This window comes from Papaver somniferum, chromosome 9 (genome assembly GCF_003573695.1).
Source record: "Papaver somniferum cultivar HN1 chromosome 9, ASM357369v1, whole genome shotgun sequence".
Lineage (NCBI taxonomy): Eukaryota > Viridiplantae > Streptophyta > Magnoliopsida > Ranunculales > Papaveraceae > Papaver > Papaver somniferum.
Window position 1 is genome coordinate 131,449,729 of NC_039366.1, and position 13,479 is coordinate 131,463,207.

The 13,479-nt window shown below is 35.4% G+C and overlaps 1 protein-coding gene and 1 long non-coding RNA gene across 3 annotated transcripts; both read left to right on the forward strand.

Moving 5' to 3' along the window:
- Positions 1–272: 272 nt before the first annotated feature.
- LOC113308896 lies at positions 273–1,040 on the forward strand. The gene is made up of 2 exons (XR_003340164.1): positions 273–609; positions 784–1,040. It is a non-coding gene; the product is annotated as an uncharacterized LOC113308896 (long non-coding RNA).
- Positions 1,041–2,852: 1,812 nt separating this feature from the next.
- On the forward strand, positions 2,853–9,114 carry LOC113313223 (putative F-box protein At5g52610). Of its 2 annotated transcripts, none has more exons than XM_026561964.1 (2): positions 2,853–4,336; positions 8,999–9,059. In XM_026561964.1, the coding sequence occupies exons 1-2, from the start codon at positions 3,040–3,042 to the stop codon at positions 9,016–9,018; spliced, it is 1,317 nt and encodes a 438-aa protein (XP_026417749.1). In that variant the 5' UTR covers positions 2,853–3,039; the 3' UTR covers positions 9,019–9,059. The 2 variants fall into 2 exon arrangements, with proteins under 2 accessions (XP_026417749.1, XP_026417750.1); XM_026561965.1 differs by having other exon boundaries at positions 2,854–4,336; positions 8,944–9,114.
- The last annotated feature ends 4,365 nt before the right edge of the window (positions 9,115–13,479 follow it).

The window sequence follows — 13,479 nt, forward strand, 5'->3', positions numbered from 1 at the left end:
TTTCAATCGTAATGATAAGATGTATTTTCACTTTTAATAAAATGAATTTTCACAAACTTTACATGATTACAAATGAAAACATCAATTAAATTAGGGGTCCCGACTTTTAGTTTCATAGGGAATGATAATCTGGTATTAAATTAAGCATAAATTAATTTTCTCTTTATTTGGAACTTAAGTTCCAGTAATACCCTTATAGATTTTGTTACAGAATAATAAAGCCAGTCACGATTCACGAAATCTCCTCCTTAATTATATCCGTCTTCTTCTTCTTCTCCGTTTTTATTCCCTAACTGCATCGTCATTTTAAGTTAATTATCCCTACAAAACTATCTATTTAAATATTGTTTAACCAATCGACTATCTGTTCACCTTGTTTTATCTCTACAAAACTCTAATGTAATCTCATCTTCATCTTAACTTAGCTTATCACGTTTTAATCTGGTTTTAGTTCAATTGATAAAGCGAAGATCCATTAACACCCTGTTTAGAAAAGTAAATATGAGATTTGTATACTTACAGTAGTTTAGAAATTATTAAATTTTAGAAACTAATAGTGAGATATATGATTGAAGATCAAATTCCGTGAATGAATCAAGGTGTTGACAGGTATGTTCTTAAAATTTCTCTTTTTTACGTCTTTTTTACGGTTTTAAGTTTGTTAATTAGCTTTTTGTTGTTGATTTTGGGGTTCTAAGGGTTTGGGGGCTTATCGTTATTTTTGTTGATGAAATTGTGTTTGTGATTAAAATTTTGACCTTGCTTGTTTTTGTGGTGCTTTAGGATTAACAAAAAGCGTAGACGCAATAAAACTGAACCAGCTAAAAGAAGTATACATGGAACCAGCTAAAAGAACGAAGAAAGAAGGATGAGAGTTTCAAATGCGATTGAAGCTGCATTAGCTTACAATGATGCTTCCAGAAAAATGTATGAAGAATGTATGGGGAAACTGTTAGAAAACAAAAGAGGTTTACGGAATGATGCTTCCAGAAAACACTCTTTTTGATTCAATGGACTAATAAAAAACACTCTTTTTGATTCAATGGACTAATAAAAAACTCTCTTTTTGATTCAATGGACTAATAAAGGGTCTCAATTAACCTGTTAGAAAACTGTGCTCACCATCATAAATGCAGTAGTTTTTTATTTTATAAACTCAAAGGGTAGTAACGGAATACCAAAGCTAATTCCTATAATCCATGTATACTAAACTGATTGCAACAGTCCCCAAAAGAATTTATAAAATGAATACAAATTTATAGTAGTTGTTTACTATTCCCTAACCTATATACGGGTATATTATAGGTTAACAAAAGCGTTAAATTAGACATTCGTAACTAGTGATAGTTGTGATTTTCATTAGAAGTAATAAGTAGGAATAAAAAATTACAATTATCACCCATCCCTAATTGTGAAAAGCAATGAAAACCGTAATTTTCACCAACGTGAACATTAAAATTTTCCTAAATCTCGTGCTTGAAAAAAAAATATATATCTTTTTGTCTGGCTCCTTACGCGGTGGACTTCTCAAGAGAGTCCAGAAAGTCATGTACGATAATGTCATGACGCCTGGGACTTTCGTCGCAGCTTGTTGCGCGCTTACCAATACGTCGGTGTAATTTAAAATGTTTTCCTTCTATTAGTTAAGATTTATTCTTTAAAAAAATAAAAATAAAAATCAAATATTATTCGGAAAAATTATCATCAGACAAGAAACTAATCGGTAGCCAAGCAACAAGCTGGGCTCCAACTCCTTTTTTAACGACCACACTTAACCCATGAAAAAGAAAACTTCCTGCTCGCACATTAACATCATGACTGACCATGTAGTTGCAAAGACGTTTAATACAGTCTTTTTAGGGGAATTATTATAGGACAATTATCAGCGAATTATTATAGGAAAATTATTAGAGCAAGTCTTATGGTGGAATCCAACCTATTCCAAGTGTGGAAAAATCATGAAATGTCAAGTCTAGTGGCTTCCAAGTTGGGGCTTTCCACAAAAAATCCAAGGACGGTTCCATGATTTCGTGGAAGGGTTCGTGGAATCCATCTAAATGCCAATAAGAATAGCGCTAAACGCAAATAAGATTGGCGCTAAAAAACCGCCATTAAGAATTGCGTTGTTTTTTTATCCGTAAATTTAAAATGAGTTGTTGAAATTTAACGGCTGAAAAAAAAAGCTCCATTCTTAATTGCGTTTTTTTAGCTCCATTAAGAATAGCGTTTCCACTATTCCACCATTACATTTGTGCTTCCATCCACAGTTCCAAATGCTGAGGCGGCATGGAAGATGGAAGATGGGTGGATTCCACCATAAGACTTGCTCTTAGGGGAATTATTATAAGAGAGTTTTTCATGGAGTAATCTTAGGGATTAATGTTAGAGCATCTTCAATAGACTATGAGTATTTATTATGTGGAGACCTAAAACAAAGGTACTTTAATAACATAGAATCCAAATACAAACCTTGTTTCGAACATCTCCAGTGATTGTTGTATGCATCTCTATTTTGATACACTTGTCGCTTATTAATAGAATAAGTAATTCACGGGTGTGAGCACGTTTGGGACAAAAAACGCATTGTTTAGAACAAAAAGCGTTTAATTGATGTTTTTCAGCCGTTTTTCAAACCTTGGTTGGTAGTAGTTTTTCACTTCCGTAACTAGAATTTCAGATGGTGCCATGGGGCTACGTTCTGCGGAGGAAAGTAGGTCAGTTTACCAGTAGGGTACATGTAATAAAGTCAATGCACCAGCTGTCCTTCGAGATTTTTCTAGCAGCTGCACGGCTATACAAACGCCTCGATAAGTGGGAGAAATTTCCAAAAATCCTCGAAGGTGTTTTTTGTCCATCCAAATAAACTGTTTCGTTTTTCTAGTAGTCGGTTTCTAATTCCTTGACCTAAACCGAAAGTTACAGAACCATATCCAGGCCTATATATATAAGAAGTTTCAGGAAGATAAGAGAGATTGAAACCTAACCCTAGGGTTGCAACTGGAATCGAGAGATCAGGAAACCCAGATTCGATAAAAAAAAATGAATAGGAAGAAGATGAAGGTCAGCTATGGTGATATTTTTGGTGGCGACGATCTAATTTTGTGTGACATTCTAAGCAGGCTTCCAGTGAAATCGGTAATGAGATTCAAATTGGTATGTACACATTGGAGATCTCTAATCAAAGAAGATAAATACTTGATCGATTTGCACCTTGTGCGATCTAAAACACGCCGAGAAGGTACGAAACTCCTTATTTCTTCTGTTCTAGGAAGGAAAATGGATTTGTTTTTTTGCGACTTGTTTCAAGGGGGGCCAGCAATTCCCTTATTAGGTCGTAAAGCTACTGATGATGATAGGAATAACACTTTTGATGAAACATTAATGCTGAACCCGGTAAACGGGTTGATCTGTTTTGTTAAACCTTTTGAAGGTTCTGTTCTCGTCTATAATCCTAGCACAGGATATAAAACATCTTGGTTAGAAACAAGGACTAGGAAATTAATGAGAGATCATAATGGACAAGCGGTGGACACTTCTAGGATGAGGTGGGGTTTTGGATTCGGATTTGATCCAGCTACTAAGGAACACAAAGTTGTTTCTGTGTTTGAGACGATGAATACAGAACAAAAAATTTCTAAAGAGAACCCATACGGTCTTGATGTTCAAAATTGTGAAGTTTTAACAGTTGGAGTTCAGAATGAATGGAGGCAAATTGATAAGAGTTCTACTCCTGGTTACATAGTTGGTGCATCTGTTTATGTTAATGGTGTTATTTATTGGTTGGATGAACACCATAAAGTTCATGAAGTCATAATGGCGTTTGATGTTAGAGGTGAAAAGTTTAACAAAGTCATTGTAATCCCTACTTTCATCAATAATCGTTGGCGGGATTATCCAGTTAATGGAGGGATACAAACTATTTGTATTTATGTTGATTTAATAGAAATTGATGGGCATATAGCTTTATTAGAAAGAGTGGATGGTAGTTCTATTGGTCTATGGATTTACAGTGGTGTCAATACCAGCGACATAAATTATGGGAACTGGATTGAAGAGAAAATTAATTTCCCATTTGACTTGTGGGACTCGTACGATGATTATGTATCTTTTGAAGCGATTATCGGGACAGATCTCATGATCATCAAAAACTTCAATCAACAAACTAAGTTCGAGACTCTTTATTATTACAATCGGAAAAGAAACAACATCGAAAAACAAGTTGAAATCAAAGGGATTTATCGGGATCGTGATGCCGTCGGCTTGAAATTCTCAACTTATGTGGATAGTCTGATGCCTGTTCAGGGTAAACGAGATCCATATGTGTGCTACACCCCTGGTACGTGTCAATCTCTTTTGGAACTCTAGATAACTGTGTCTAAAGTAATTCATATTCTATTACAACAGCACTTAGATAGACTAATCCGTGATCAATTATTAACTTCGTTAAAATAATATTGTTTTGTCAGTCCTGACTTGGCTAGTGTGTCAGATTGATCAACCCGTTAAATTTATAAAATAATTAGGTATTACTCGGGCTTACGACCCAGGAGTTGAGCCGGTAAATTAGATAGGGCCTATGGCCACGGTGTTTTGTTGGTCGGGTCAAACTAGCCTGAGTTGTAGGCCCCTTGAATTCTTTTGGAGTAACGGATAATAATAGTATATTGATGGTCCATTTTTTTTTGCACATCATTATCACTGAAAATGATCAATTTTCAGACCCCGATAGGATGGAGAATAGAATAGCTGAAAGTAGAATGAAAGAACAAACAGATTGCAATTAGAACCTTGGTTTTGTTACTTAAGTGGAAGAGTTTCACAAAGTTTTCCTTCAAGGTAGTTTCAGCCCTAGGAGCTCTACCTTTCTTCTTCATTGTATTTTGTCTGCCCTACCCAATCTATATAGGTAGCACTATTTCTATATTCAACTCATTATAGGTTTGGAAGCTCTCCTATGGTTGTAATCTTCTAAAAATAGGACTCCTAAGTTTTCCTTCCAGGATTAGGAAACTACTTCTAGAATTACTAGGCGAGGTTTAAAATAGCGATAGCGTTTTCTTAGTAGAGCGTAAAGCGCTTATAAAAGCGTTAGTAAAGCGCTGCCCCACAAAATATAAATAAAGAAGAAATGAAGGTTGAAGAGGAGAAGATGATTTTTTTTAGAGGAGGAAGAAGGAACCAGATATACTAGGAGAAGAAACGGTTTTATAGAATAATTCGGGGTTTTTAAGTAATTGGACAGACTCTTGGGCAGGTTTTATAGAATAATTCGGGGTTTTTAAGTAATTGGACAGACTCTTGGGCTTGTAAACTGACTTAATTATAGGGTTTCTAGTCTTTATTTCTTTTCTAATATACCAATGGAAACCTATAAAGCGCTTCAGAAAGCGTTTTAAGATTGGGGTGCAAAAAAGCGCGCCCTGATACGTGCCCCAAAATGCTTTTTAAAACCATGTTACTAGGAGACTGCTTCTCGGTCTACACCTGAAAATGGATCATAGAAGAATTAACTCTTTTGTGCTCAATTTAATTGTCAGTTATTTTGAAGTTATCTTAAAGAGGTATGGTCTTAACCATTGAACAGAACCTGGTTATTTCTTCTGGACAACCGACACATCATACATTGATCGAATCTGATAGCTTGTTCATGTAATAAGGTTTTCCCAAGATCCTTTAACAAAATATATACACTTAACCAAATCAAATGAATAACAGGTACAATGTCAGCATAAACCAACCATATTTTATTTACATCATTTTGATCTGTTATTGATAAACTTGATTTCACAAAAGTAATGGTGCTGCTAGTACCTTTCCCCATCAAATAAAAATAATAATTGTGAATGACCTTTCCTTAAAACCAAAATGAATCGAAAGATAGTGATCATATCAGCATAAACCATATTTGATTTATATTGTAAAATCTTCCAAAATCCAAATACATTAGCTCATCGATGAAATCTTAGATTAGTACGTGTAGTTGTTAAAGAAAAGAGTCGCAAGTACTGGATCAAGGTGTCATATACTCCTTCTGTCCCAAATTAATTGAGCTAGTTGTAGTTTACACAATTCTTAAGACAAGAAGGAAGGGGAGTATATTTAAATATTTTTTACAATTGTACCTTTGTGGATAATAACTAGCAAAATTTAGAAATGATTTATCTCCTAAATTATATCACGGTTTTTCATAAACTTTATATCGTCGAAAAACATTTTAAAACATCTACACAACGAATATAAGCATGACTATCAAATTATACATATTTCTATAGTAACAGTAATCAATTAAAAAGATAATTTTAGAGATATCCCCTTGATTAGTGAAATAACTCAATTATTTATGGGACAATTTAAAACCAGATAGCTCAATTGCTCAATTAATTTGAGACGGAGGGTGTGTATAAATATATGAATATCTTGTTCTTGTAGTTGTTCTTGTAGCTCTGATCTTCATTGATGACCATGCTTATGGAAGCGTTGTGCGGCGACTGGTGGAACTTGAATGTTTTAGTTTGTAAAGAAGACATGAAAAGAAATAGGGTATGTTTTAGTTTGTAAAGAAGACATGAAAAGAATTAGGGTATTGCAGTTATAAGTGTATCATTAATCAACGGTTATAATGACATGAAGTGATCTATGACTAGGACATGGGCAGGTTAGGTCGGGTAATTTTAGCTTCCACCGATCACCCTCCCAACCATGGTGTGCACAACTGTATTGGCGGGTGCGGGCTGGTTTTTGCAGCCCTGACTGCAAGGGTTAATTGACACGGCAGTCTCGAAGGCCATTCACTATTCACGCATGGTAGCAGATGAATGAAATATACACCACACTAAGACTTAATCATACATATATATAGAAGCTAGCATAGCGGCATAAATTGATTTAGTTAACCAACGTCCGTATAGTGTGATAAGTACATCTTGTTCTCAATTTGAGAACAAAATTTTTAAGTTTTGGCTTCACTGATATATGCATTAACTAGGTATCATCCCGGTCTACGGTCGGGATCAACCTTTTTTGAGTTTTGTTTATTATTCGGCCGGCCGGTCAATATCCTCACATAAAATTTTAGTCAGCATGTAATGATCGTTTCGTGTTTGATCAGTCGGGTCATAGCAGCCGGGGTCTACGACCCCGGCCGTGGATTAGAAAATCTAGAGTCGAATATAGTCCTCGCATTAAAATTTAGTCAACATGTAATGATCGGGTCGTGTTTAGTCAGTCGGGCCATAGCAGCCGGGGCCGTGGATTAGAAAATCAAGAGTCAAATGTAATTCCCTAATTAAGATTTGATTTACTGATTTCCTATATTCCTAGCTTCCTAAAATTTATATTTTTTTTTCTTTTCGTGTTTCCTGTATTCTAAACGTAGTTAATTTAGAAACCATTATGTAAATAGAATTCTAATACATATCTTATACAAAAAATATAACTGAGGTAAATCAACTAATTAAATCTAGCACAGGATACTGCCGTAATGGGGTAGTAATACTCTATGTTTGTCGTGAACCTTAGCTTATTGAATCTCCTTTACTAATATTAAATATGATTAACGTGTCGTCCTCCGCATACACCAATACCGACACGAGGAATGAAGTTATTGACTTGATAAGTAGATGTTCTTTTAGCAAGCAGGTCTAGCAACTCTGTATGCATGTTGGGGTGAGCATGGGCCGGTATGGACCGGTTTTCACCTCATCCGCATCCAATCCATTGCACTACGGATTTCAAATTTGGCATCCACATCCAATCCATATCCAACGGATTTGCATTCAATGGATGCACGGATGGACGGATTGGATGCGGATAATCCAATGGATTTGTTTTAGTTAAAATTTATAGTAAAGAAAATAAAGCTACACAAATGACTCCTTATAAAACCTATATATCTTATATGTGTATGCAAATATAAAAATGCGATGTACGTCACTCCAAGCAAACATCTTAAAAATTCCTAAATGATCCATAACATTTTCTAGAACTATATAAATGTCCTTAATTTAACGGATATGGATGTCCAACGGATTTTCAAGGTTGCATCCGGGCCCGATCCTTTATCCGTTAGATTTCAAAAATTCCATCAGCATCCAACCCATTAACGAACGGTCCGGACACCCATCCGCAAATGAACGGTTGGTCCAGGTTAAATCCATGGATTATGGATCAAATGCTCACCCTTATGCATGCGTCCATGCAAAATTTGGGAGAGGTGTGGAGCCCATGTACATAGATATTTAGTAATAGTTGTCTAGCCCATTACAAAATTTAGTAATGGGTTCTCAAATGTGTATGCATGCGTCCTGGCTAATCAAATCGAGTAGACCACGAATTTAATTGGTCACGGTAAGGTTAGGTTGCGGTTCATGAAACCTAAAAACTGGTCAAAGTAAAATTAGGGAATTTTGGTTGGGCCGGGCATAATCAGCGCCGTCCAAAATTATATGTTAAAAACGGGATCGGACGGACGTCTAAATAGAACATATAACGAATCGATCCGAGCCGTTGGATGACGAAATCGATGGTCGGATTTGTAAGGCTACACACACCACTTCTTTTTATAATATAAATAATCATTATATGATAGCACCACATCAAGGTGCCTTATTCAAATATTAATCATAAGTTGTTCGTCTCTTCTTCACATTATATAACATGGTGTTTCATCTCTAATTTTGTATAACTTGTAGACACAATATGCAACCTACTATCTTATTTTTTACCAATTCTCTATAAGATAGATACTTGAATTGAAGATAATTTTTTTAGATATTTGTTATTATAGGAATCTTTAAATTTAAATTATACATTTTATTTTTGAAATGTAAATTTAGAACATTCTGATGTTTTAATAACTTTCTATTCTATGAATAAATCTACTTCGCTAAATCGGATAGGATTTAAAAATCTCAACCCTATTAACTTATTGAAATTTTACACTAGGCCTTTAATCTGGTCCCAAATATTGCCCTTGCGCCTTCGGTGTGGGGAATTTTAGGATGGTGCAGCAGGCTTTAAAACAGCGGAGCTGTTGGTGGGGTGGGGATGGTGCAACAAGCTTTAAAACAGCGGAGCTGTTGGTGGGGGGTGGGGGATGGTGCAGCAGGCTTTAAAACAGCGGAGGAGCGAGCTGGGACGTTAGAAGGGGGTGGGGAGGTTGCACAAATTTTAAGGCAAGGAGGAAAGTGTAGTATATTTAAGTATTTTTTACAATCATACTCTTATGGGCAATAATTAGTAAAATTTGGAAACGACTTATCTCTTAAACTATACCACGGTTTTTTTATAAACTTTATACCGTTGAAAAGCATTTTAAAACACTTACGCAACGAATATAAACATGATTATAAGTCAGGCCTTTTTGAATAGTTTTACCAAGAACACAAACAAGTCATGATCGGTTATACTAATCAGACGTATTGGTTGTTCAAAATATATGCAATGAATAAAAGTAGCAATAACGCATGGGGATTTCCTTTTCGATTCGCAAAACAAGTTCATGAATTTACTTCCTTAAAACACATGTAAAACATTGTTTCCTATGATGAAATCCTCATCTCATACCCATAAATAATACTTATAGCATTCAGACGATTATGTCGATGTCTTATCTACAAAGTTTAATGGTTAAGCAATAAACCTCGTATTGTATTCCTTAATACTATGTATATATAGAGTGTTCATGCTTCGCAGTTTTGTTTTCAATATGCACGACTTGAAAGATACATTAGGGAATGAAACAGTTCAAGTCAAATATCACTAACCTTAAGTGGAAGGATGATGTTATTTTTGTAGCTCCTTGCTTCTTCACTTCTTCAAGTCTTCGCAATACTTGTAATGTCTCATATCCTAATACTTTCAAGCTAACCTATACGAAGTTGACTCTAGTACATAATCAAGCGACTCTTAAAATGAGTTTTGATTCACTAAAATATGACAACCAAACTTGACATACCCAACGTTTGGTGGGTTCAACCGAGGTATGCTCTAACAAATAGAGAGAAAATAATTAGGAATATATATATATATATAGCTAAAAGTAATTATTTTCATGTTGATAACAATATAGTTCTATGTCGAAGATCCATGTGTCTTCAAAACTATCTCGGTTACACTGGATCGGTTTACAGGGAAAACATAGGTAAAGCTATAAGAAATACCATTTCGCATGGATGTTTTCAGCGATGGTTTTTATATTATCAATAACCTAAACACCAAACCACATCTCTCTTACCACATCGACAGTTGCGCTTACCTCCCCTCCTATTGGCCGGTGAATAAAATCCTCGCTCCTGATTGGCCAAAATCAAAGTTAACCCCCTTACATTTCATGGCCGTCAATTTCTAATTAAATAGATCCGATCGGATGATCCAAATTGAGCGATAACGTCCACCCTCTTTTATATTGGTAAGTAGACGAAACCCTTGGTTCTGATTGGCTAAAGTTTGTTGAAAATTCTCACACCACGTCTACATGATGTTAATAAAATCCGGATCATAAAATCGAATTAATAATAGAGGGCCAGGATATTTTAAGAATGTGAAAATTTTATGGAAATATTGTTTACATGGCAAAAATTTGTTTTTTTTTGGTTATTTTGATGTTTTAAATGGAAATCTATTGGTCTCCCAGTTTGAGACAAAGTTAATAACCATTCTCTGAGGAATTTCATTGAAGCAATGTTATTGGTCAGGGATGATACTGTTTATGTTTCAGGTAACCCTATTATTTTTTTTAATTTTTTTTGAAGGGGGAAGGGCTCCAAAAAGAGCTCATTTATTAAACTACCTCAGTAATTGAGGTTTGAAGAGATACAGAGGGTGAAAAATTTGCATTCCATCTTCTATTTACAGAGTCATGCATAACATGTTGACATAATGAGTGTGCCATAGAGTTTGCACATTTGAAAACATGCTGAAATTTGACATCATCAAAGAAAGGCATTAGATCCCTTATTTTAAGAACGTTTGATCGAATGCTTCATGGGATCTCACTTATATCACCTTGAACTGCCAATGTCACATTAGATACGTCTCCTTCTATTATGATTTTCTTGAAACCCTTTTCCAAGCTGAATTCCATTCCCAATCTACAAGCAATTGTTTCTGCCAGCACAGATGAAGTATCATCAAAGGTGATCGAAGCACATCCCAAGAATGCTGCATTATGGTCCATAGCCACCGCTCCTGCTACTGCATTACCGGGGATGAAAGCTGCATCAACATTGACCTTAACATAAGGAAATTCTGGAGAGTTCCACGGCTGAAATTGATCGAGATTGTTGCATCTAGTTTCAGTAATATTTCCCAAGCATAACTTGAAGTCACGATAAGCATTCCTTATGATGATATCAACCAAAACCTTCCTGCAGAAAAGACAATATCATTTCTGGATTTCCATATATTCCAAAGGATGCACATCTTGTGAATAAATTTTTGATACATATTATCTTCCATCCAAGTTTGAATAATTTGCAAGATATCGGTTCCTTGAGAAATACTGTATGCACCCAAACTAGCTGTCTCGAAAACCATCTTTGTCTTAACACATTGTTAGAGCATTGCTCGGTTGAACCCACCAAGCGTTGGTATGTCAAGTTTGGTTGTCATACTTTATTGAATCAAAACTCATGTTAAAAGTCGCTTGATTATGTACTAGAGTGAACTTCGTATAGGTTAGCTTGAAAGCATTAGGATATGAGACATTACAAGTATTGCGAAGACTTGAAGATGTGAAGAAGTATAGAGCTACAACAACAACAATCATCCTTCCACTCGAGGTTAGTGATATTTGACTTGAACTGTTTCATTCCCTAACGTATCTTTCAAGTCGTGCATATTGAAAACATAACTGCGAAGCATATATGAACTCTAGATAGACATAGTATTAAGGAATACAATACGAGGTTTATTTCTTAACCATTAAACTTTGTAGATAAGACATCGAAATAATCATTTGAATGCTATTGTGATTATGTATAGGTATGAGGTGAGGATTTCATCCTAGGGAACAATGTTTACATGTGTTTTAAGGAAGTAAGTTCATAAACTTGTTTTGTGAACCGAAAAGGAATTGCCAGGTGTTATTGGTTTTGTTATTCATTGCATATCTTATGAACAACCAATATGTGTGATAGAGTATAACCACTCACAATTTGTTGTGTTCTTGGTAGAACTATTCACTAAGGCCCGACTTATGTATCGGTAGAACTTTTATTAGTAAAAACAATCTTAAGTAATCACCTAAGGTATGATCGGATTTTGTATGTCTGACCGTGTAAGGGAAAGGGAACCGATCCTTGTAAGGGAAAGGGAACCGATCCTAGTAAGGGAAAGGGAACCGATCCTAAGGGGTGCAGTACATCAAAGGGAACCGATCCTTATATGAGGTGCAACAAGGTTTATGGAAGAAAGGGGAACCGATCTTATGGACATGTGCAACACATATAAGTTAGGTACCATATATATGTGGGGAACCGATCCTAGTACCTAGTCAACCAATCTTTGGTAAGCTAACGTGACTATGCGTCGTACTCACATGGAGGTAGAATCGAAACTTGTTTTGGTAGAACCGTTAAACCCATGATTGTGATTGAATGTTGGTTTGATCAATCACATAGTTCTTGAAAGTCTGATGAACCAATTCTAAACTTGTCTGGAAGTGTGGTAAATCAGTTTCAAGGTTGTAAGTGTGAAAGAGAACTTACAAAGTAAAGATGTCGACAAACTTTGAACACGTGATGTGAATGTTTATTTCTATAATTCTTCAAAGATATTTCTTAACGGCTAAGGGAAGAGAATCCCAGGATCGAAATATAAGTAAGTTAAGAATCTTTTAATTAAGGTTATTAATTTCATTTTATAGGGAAATTACAGAATTAGTAATGTGCATTTACTAATTAGATTTTCCGAGAGATTTCGATCATTATTTTTGGACAGAGCATTTCCAGGAATTATGAAAACCGAATCTGTGCTTTTATGAATATCTAGAGAATATTTTCGGTTTTGGAAATTCCTTGGTGTCCAAACTTCCTTGTCTATAAATACCGAAGTTTGTCTTTTCAAGCAAACTAATCCTTCATAACAATAGACTTTCTCTTTTGTCTTTGTTACTGGTGAAGCCGCCTATCGGAGAGGATAGTAATCTAATTAGGTGAAATCTCTTACGATCGCTCAATTTAAAAGTCTTCTTTGGGATTGAGAAGCTCTAGCACGACCCGTTGGTGGGAAACTATATAATAGCGGTTAATCTTTGTTTTCGATTGATTTGATTGACTAACGGTGGTTGAAATCTAATTGCACCTAGTTTGTTTATGCTTGAGAATCTTCTCTTCTGATATAAGATTCACTCAAACTAGTTCAGAGTTTCGACAGGGATCTTTAGACTGTTGTTAGTTTTAAAGACGATCTTGTGATAATCCATTGTTAACAGACTCCCTTCTGTGCGTGATTGATCACAAGAGATTCAAGTGATTGTGT

Coding starts and splice junctions, on each gene's coding strand:
- LOC113313223 (XM_026561964.1), top strand. CDS start 3,040: ATGAATAGGAAGAAGATGAAGGTCAGCTATGGTGATATTTTTGGTGGC. Junction 4,337..8,998: donor ATATGTGTGCTACACCCCTG/GTACGTGTCAAT, acceptor GGGGAATTTTAG/GATGGTGCAGCAGGCTTTAA.